Here is an 8,453-nt window from a genome sequence, read left to right as displayed (position 1 = left end):
GCAGTATAACAGTCCCTGCATATATGTTCTGAATATATGCAGATATATGCAGTATCAATTTATGCTTATTTTGTTCACTTCTCACTGCTTAGTGGAACCTGCATATATGAAGCATATTGTTTTCAGTACCATATTGTTTTTAGTAACAATTTATGCTTATTTTGTTCAGTTCTCACTACTTAGTGGAACCTACATATATGAAGCATATTGTTTTCAGTACCATATTGTGGTCGGTAACAATTTATGCTTATTTTGTTCAGTTGTCTCTCTGTCCCTTGCATTTGAAATTACCACGATGTATTGTTTCATTATCTGAGTCATCCGCATTCATGGCCATATGAGTAACAGAGATAAAGAATTCGTTGTTATCATCATCTGATGACAAATCCAGCACCAGGCGCATTGACAGGCTTCGTCTAACAATGCTTTCAAAGAATTGGTAAAGTTAAAAATAAACCTACCAGCAGAGGAGTAATATCTATCAGCACTGGTGGAATCTCAAAAATGAAGAAAGTGAAATCCAATGCATGCTTGGTGCACAAACACTGAGCAAAGCTTCATGTCCAAGTATGTACCATGCAACAACGCATGTGCTGGACGCCTGGCTCTTGTCTCCAACGACGCAGGGACAAACAAAATTGACAATCGAACAGAACCTGAGCGTAAGAGTAGTTGTTGAAGTTTAAGATTTGGCAGCCCTAGGCCCATTTACAACAAGCTGGCCCACGTAGAACGTTTCAAATTTTTGAGGGTGCACGTTTTAGCATACTGCTGTGGCGTCAAGAATTTTTTACCTTTTTTCACCAGCCCCCAAAATAAGGTTTTTAGAATCAATATTTTAGCAATCTCTTGGAGTTGCTCTAAGTGAGTTGGTGATCCAACCCTCATTAAGCTATCTCGAGCAGTCTTACTCATTAAATCTGCTATTTCAAACTCCGCTATGTAAACAATACAATCTATCTATAGTGTAAAAGGTACAAAACAATATTTTGCACTGTTGTATGTGCAGTCTGTTGGGCAGCCTTTGTAGGAAGAACTGCAATCACCGTTTCATCGCTTTTCCGTACGTGCATCTCTCCTTGTTCACTCCTCATGCCAAGCATTGACTGACTGCATCTAGGGTGGCAATGGGTTCTAAATTCCACACTATATAATTTAAAGATCGAAGCAAATTAGGATCGGACTTTATTTATATTCATTTTTAACTAAAAATTTATTAAGGGTCCTGACATATTGTGAACAAACATTTGGATCGTGATCTATTATCACCCCTACCTACATTCCTCGCCAGCACACGCCGCTCGCATACCTCTCATCATGTATATATGATAGGTTACATCTATAGATACTAGAGTCTCTTCCGTTCGGTACCGTGCAATTAGTAGTAGGTGTAGCTCTCTACACTTGATTGTAGTTCATAGTACTGAAAGGGAAATGTGCCCATGGGCCATTTCTAGTTGTTTTGTTGATTAGATGCTCAACACATTACTATGGACTAACAACTTCACATATGAGCATGAGTACATGTGTTTGTAAGGTAAATTGAGAAATATAAGAAAAATGCATTTTGGAGCATATTGCAAATCCCATTGCATTGAAGGAACAAAGATACGATTCTAACACTTAGACAATTGTTAGTTGCTAACTATGTTTATCTAAGTGCTAGGAAACTTTTGAAGTCGAGCGAAATTGAATAAAAGACATTTGGCAAAGTTTGGCCAAACATGAGCTAGTCTGGGTTGCACCGGATTGTCCGGTATGCACCGGACCCGGGCTAACACTACAACCTTTTATGCCTTCTATGACGAATATACAATGACACCACACACATTTGTCACAAATTAGTTCTGTTTATGACGTTTTCTGAGAGCTAACCCAACATAGTGACGCAAAAAAATATTCGTCATTAAAGTCGTCATAATTTGGAAGAATCAGACCATTGTGACGATATTTAATGACAATACTGAATTGTCATAAGAGTGAATCGTCACAATACCCTTTTATGCCATAACTGTGACGATATAGTGTGTCATATCATGTTTCGTCATAACTTTTATTATTTTAATACAAATAATAATTTAAAATCTATTTTTACATGCGCAAGTATTATGTGCATATTTGGACGCATGTGTCGGTGCTGTGTTTCAAAAAATACTTTAAAAAACAATAAAAATAAAAATAAAAACGTCTGTTCAAGATTCAAACCTGACACGTTACAAATACAGATAATGATCCAAACCACTACAATAGAGTCGAAATTATGATATATGGTCGGCTGTTGGTCTTCATATATGGTCGGCTGTTGGTCTTCATCTTCAGGAGCAGACCTTCGTACGAAGAATTGTTTGGGACACCACGACGTGCGCCTCCATCCCAGATTGCTGCGCGCGCGAGACCTTCATACGAAGAATTGTTTGGGGAAAAAAGACACCACGACGTGCGCCTCCATCCCCAATTGCTGCGCACGCGTTCATCTTGCTACTCGCTAGAGGTATTACCTACCATCTTCCACCATGCATTCTCTGTTCAGGGATTTCTGTTTGTTAGGGTTTTGTGACTATCCAATTCAGAAATTTCCATTCGTTAGGAAGGGCTCAGCGCATGGCACTTGATCGATGGCGGAGCAGGTTAGAATCCTTTTTAGATAAAGGAGTTGTCACCATGCTTCAGAGCTATTAGCTTGGATAAAGGTGTTGTCACCATTAATCTTCAGGTCCTTAATCTTCTGTAAATCTGACAGAGGAGATGCCCACAGACGCCTACCTATCATCAAATTTCTAGTTGATGCAGGATTTTTTGCTTTCTGTGTACTTCAGTAACCACCTTCATCACATTGTTTACAAACCAGGCAAATAATGTCAGTTAGAACTACTATACGCTTCAGGTTCATTTTAACAGCCAAGCTACAGTGCATCAGGCGCCACACAAACTACCTTATGCTTTCAGGGGATAAGTAAGTTTCAAAATCTTCATCCATAAATTCCAATTGGTTCGCCATCACTTACTCTCCATACAATGTCATCCTTCTGTTTTCAACGCAAAGAATAACATGAGGCTGACATGTTTAAAATAGCTACTAATAATATGTAATTGCTTTAAAAAAGAGCAAGGAACGCCTTTGGTACAAGCCAATGGATTAAAAAAGCTAAGAAATTCAGAACACATTGATACACCAAAGTATATTGAAAAACTAATCCAGAAAATTTATAAATATATAAAAAAGGCGCGCTGAGCGCGCTTTAGACACTAGTATCCATGAAAGACAGATACGAGCATCTAGCCATGCTAAACATGATTCCATGAAACACAAATATGAGTAGCCGAAGTGTTGAATAATTATTTTTTGCACAATTTATGAACAAGATACATCTAACACATGTGTTTTTAAATTTTTGTGTTTGTAGATGGACAAATCTTGGATCAACAGTAGGCTTTTTAGCGAGCAATATATCACAGGAGTGAGGGGTTTTATGAAGTTAATTTCAGAGCGATTTGATGATAGTGAGGAGGTACTATGTCCATGTAGAAAGTGTTTGAATCGGCTTGCCAAACCTAAGTCACAGATACAGGATCATTTATATATTCATGGAATGGCGAGCACATACACTACGTGGATACATCATAGGGAAGAACAATTGGATGCTGAACTGAGTGAACAAGCTGGCCATCTACATGAACATTATAGTATGAATGAGGATGTTTGTATGAATGAGCCTGAAAACCCTGAAGATAGATTGCCTGATATGGTACAAGATTTTTTCAGAGCTGAAGAGGGAGGTGCACAAAATTCTATGTTTGCAGTTGTATTGGATGAGATGAAGCAAGAACTTCACCCAGGTGCATCATACACAAGATTTTCTTTTGTAGTGAAGTTACTTCATATCAAATCTCGTTACCGGATCAGTAATGTTGCCTTCTCTGCTATTCTAAAGTTGTTGTCATTGGCTTTCCCACATTGTTCTGTACCAACATCTTATAAGGAAGCTAAGAAACTTATTAAAGCATTGGGACTTGGATATGAGTCAATCCATGTGTGTCCTAACAATTGTGTTTTGTTTCGAAAGGATTATGCAAAAAATAATGAGTGCCCAGTGTGTGGTTCATCAAGATGGAAAGATGGTGAACAAAGAAATAAGAGCCCTCAGAAGGTGTTGCGGCATTTTCATTTGATTCCTAGATTGAAGAGGATGTTTGCTTCAGAAAAAAAACTCTGAGGATGCACAATGGCACAAGTTGAAGAGGAAAGAAGTGGAAAATGAGCTTAGCCATCCAGCTGATGGTCAGGCATGGAAAGACTTTGATAGAAAACATAATTGGTTTGGAGAAGATCCTAGAAATATAAGGCTTGGGCTTGCCACAGACGGTTTTAATCCCCTTGGCAAAATGAGCTCCTCTTACAGTATGTGGCCAGTTTTTGCTATCCCTTATAACTTTCCTCCATGGGTATGTATGGAGCAATGGAACTTCATGATGTGTCTACTCATCCCTGGTCAGGAATGTCCGGGAAAAGATTTTGATGTATTTCTACAACCACTAGTTGATGAGTTACAACAACTTTGGTTGGGTGTTTCTACTTTTGATGCATTGAGTAAAAGGGATTTTGATCTACATGCTGCTGTAATCTGGTGTATTCATGACTATCCTGGTTTGAGCACTTTGTCTGGTAGAGTTACAAGAGGATACTATGCTTGTGTACATTGTGACAAAGATCCTTGCTCTAAAAGAATAAGAAATAAAATATGTTATATAGGTCATCGACGTTGGCTTCCACATGACCATCCATGGAGGAAAAAGAAGGATTATGATGGCCAAATTGAGAAACGTGAGAAGCCGCATCAATTTAGTACCAATGAGTTGATGCAGCAATTGGAAAGGGTCAAGGAAGTTAAACCAGGGAAACATCCAAACAACAATAAGAGGAAGCGAGATGCAAATGATGGTCAATGTTGGAAGAAACGATCGTGCCTGTGGGATTTGCCATATTGGACAGATTTGAAGCTGCGCCATAACCTTGATGTAATGCACATTGAAAAAAATATATGTGAGTCTTTGCTTGGTACATTTCTTGCTCTTCCAGGAAAGTCAAAGGACAGTATTAATGCAAGGCTTGATTTTGAAGACATGTGCATAAGAAAAGATTTACACTTGAAGCATGATGGAGGTTCCTATGTGGTTCCTCATGCCCCCTATACAATGGATAAAAATCAAAAGGTAGCATTTTATGTTTTTTTGAGAAGTGTAAAGTTTCCAGATGGTTATGCTTCTAACCTAGCATCATGCATCACTGCTGATGGATGCAACCTCCAAGGCTTGAAAACTCATGATTGCCATATCATACTTCAACGGATTTTACCAGCTGCTCTCCGAGGAATAATGAACAATGAAATATATGTAGCAATTGTTGAACTAGGTAACTTCTTCCAGCAACTATGTGCTAGGACCCTTAAATTAGATGTTCTGCACCAAATGAAAGAGAATATCCCAATTGTCCTATGCAAGCTTGAGAAAATATCCCCCCCCCCCTCATTGTTTGATGTTATGCTCCACTTGTCGATACATTTACCTGATGAGGCAATACTTAGAGGACCAGTCCAATATGGTTGGATGTACCCCGTAGAAAGGAGGTTATACACCTTGAAACATTCTGTGAGGAATATGGCACGGCCTGAGGGTTCAATTGCAGAAGCATATGTTGCTAACGAATGTTTGCATGCATCTTCAAGGTATTTTGATGATCTTGAGACAAGACACAATTGTGAGGGAAGGAATAGAGAGCATGTTGATATGAGTAAGGGTGGTATATCTGTTTTCCAACATGGAGTACAATTACTTGGAGCCCCAAGGATTACATATCTAGATAAGGATTATGATAAGATGGTTTGGTATGTGCTTAACAACTGTGTAGAGGTTGATCCATATATGGAGTATGTATTCCCATTATTCCTCTTGCTTGCTCTTGTTATTTTAGTATTCATTGCATGCTAAATGATGATTTTAATATATTTTACAGTCTATACAGAAAGGAGTTACAGAATGAGGGAGGATTTCCTGATGTTGAAAAACAAGTAGAAAAACAATTTTCTTCCTGGTTTAAAAACCATGTGAGAACATGTTTTATATTTCATTGTAATCCTTTATTACTTGAAATTTTTCTCATTGTATACACATTTGATATGTACAGATTGGAACACTTTGGCATGCGTAAGGAGAAGATGTCTGTTCTGATCTATTCGCTTTGTCATGTAAACCTGATATGCGAATAAGAATTTATTCAGCATGTATTGTTGATGGTGTTCGATACCACACTATCGATCGTGAGAAAAATAGGAGGACACAAAATAGCGGTGTAATGGCAGAAGGCACACATAATAGTGAAGATATTGCACTGTACTATCTTTATTGTTTGAAGTGAAATCATGGATATCCTTATGAATTTTACCTTTCCTATTTTGACATTTCGTCCCAACTAATTTATGCCCACATTAAGTGTCTACCTTTTAGATAATGGAACATTGATCTAGCTTTTGCACCATCCTTAGTGAATGCACCCAATAAAAGTACATATAGTTCAGATTCTGCAACATAACTAAAAACATCAAATAAAGTAGCACATAGAGAAAACCAATGCAATAATTAACTAATGTAGACTCTGAAAACTGCTATACTATTTCACACTACTTATTGTACATATTATTTCTAACATGTTGATTTAATGTACAGGATAGTTGTATGAAGAATAAACTTAATCGTGAAAAAGTACAGTATCAACAATGCACAGGATCCCAGTCATATATTGCAAAAGCTTATTTACTGGTAAGAAAATCATCATTGGTTACTGAACTACATGGTTGCCAAATCTCTGATTGTTTACTGCTGCCAATAAATTCAATATTAACATCTCTATTTACTCATGAAGTTGTCCCCTAATTTATTGGTAAGAAAATGATCATTGGATGTCAGAGCAGTTTCCTAGGCCTTCAAAGAAGTTTGACTAGCTTTCAATCAATATGTCCACAATTATATGTTGTAAATTATAGATCATTTTGATAACAGTAGCAAATATGTATTCTAGTTTTATTTATTGGAGTTTGCTTCCTCTGTTCATTGTGGCTGCATTGCAACTACTACTGCAGAGAAAGCAACCCAATGCCAAGCTATAGAGAAAGTAGCCTGCTGCCATCACTGTCTTTTCTCTTTTTAGATGATGAATTAGCACTGCTCATATATCTACTAGAATTATTATTTCATTCAACCGATTTAGTACTGTCCATATCTAAAATGTATTGTAAATCTTTTAACAAATGTTCAACCTTCAATATACGTCATATTTAAATTTATAAATCTGACTTGTACATTATGTGCCAAGGTCTCTATTCTCACCAGATTCATTTCCTCACATTAGAAACAAGAGAAATATAAGGATGCTGAACCGAGTGCAATAGATCTTTTCAAGGACATGCATTGCAGCAAGAAGAAAGGTTTTTCTGAAAATGTAAAGAAAGCAATTGTGAGTACTCGTTTTCTTTTATGTTTGTTCTGAAAAATTACAACTACGACTATGTTATACTAACAAATAATATTTATAATAGGTTGACATGGAAGCAATGGTGACAACACCAGTTGAGGATGGACAACAGCAGAAGTCTCCTATGGAAGTTGTTTCTGAAGTGCTAGGGGGCTCCAGTTTATTTCTACAGAATGTTGGTCTGCGAGATAACTCCAAGAAAAGCTCCACAACAACTGTTTCTGCAATGGTTCAAGAACTTCAGAATCAATTGGAGTTTGAGAGGCTAGAAAAAGATGGAATTCGGGAAGAAGTAGAAACCTTAAAGGCTCAGGCACAGGCCTCAAAGGAGACCATGGACAATATGAAGAGATCGATGGAAGAAAATAATAGTCTCCTCCATCAACTGTTGAGCTTCAATCGAAGCCAAGTGCCCCCATCTTAAGTCTGCTATAGTATCAAATTATATTAGTTTTGGATTCAGGTTTTATAAATTTGGAATATGTTTAAACTTTCATACTTTGAGTTGAAGTTATAGGATTTCCTTTGTATTTTAAGTTACATGATCTACAATCATATGATTTGAAGTTATAAAAGTATCTCTTGTATGAATTGTGTGAATGTTGAACTAAAAATTCAATGTTTTGGTTATTAGCATGTGACCATGACGCTATGAATTCATCACGCCTTATGTGAAAAATCCGTCATAAATATATTACAATGCCATCGTACTTTGTGATGAAAAAAAATCGTCACAAATATATTGCCACATCAGCTGCCACATCATTGATATTTATGACAAATATTTTTGTCACATCATTTTGCCACATCATCTGCCATGTGGCATGCCACATCATAACATTTGTGACGAATGAAATAGTCACAACATTTTTGCCACATCACCTGCCACGTCAACTGCCATGTCATCTCGCCACGTAATCAGCCACGT

The 8,453-nt window shown here is 37.3% G+C and overlaps 1 protein-coding gene across 1 annotated transcript; it reads left to right on the top strand.

Annotated features, from left to right (window-relative positions):
• The first annotated feature begins 7,401 nt into the window (after window positions 1-7,401).
• On the top strand, window positions 7,402-7,949 carry LOC103634975 (uncharacterized). The gene is made up of 2 exons (XM_035961639.1): window positions 7,402-7,507; window positions 7,590-7,949. Exons 1-2 carry the CDS (start codon window positions 7,457-7,459, stop codon window positions 7,947-7,949), a joined length of 411 nt encoding a protein of 136 aa, XP_035817532.1. The 5' UTR covers window positions 7,402-7,456.
• Window positions 7,950-8,453: the final 504 nt, after the last annotated feature.

Source organism: Zea mays, chromosome 8 (assembly GCF_902167145.1).
Source record: "Zea mays cultivar B73 chromosome 8, Zm-B73-REFERENCE-NAM-5.0, whole genome shotgun sequence".
Lineage (NCBI taxonomy): Eukaryota > Viridiplantae > Streptophyta > Magnoliopsida > Poales > Poaceae > Zea > Zea mays.
This window is presented reverse-complemented; position numbering and strand designations above follow the sequence as displayed.

Excerpts from the sequence above, each read along its gene's own strand:
- LOC103634975 (XM_035961639.1), top strand. The coding sequence starts at position 7,457 with ATGCATTGCAGCAAGAAGAAAGGTTTTTCTGAAAATGTAAAGAAAGCA. Across the intron at positions 7,508-7,589 it reads AAAATGTAAAGAAAGCAATT|GTTGACATGGAAGCAATGGT; the intron begins GTGAGTACTCGT and ends TATTTATAATAG.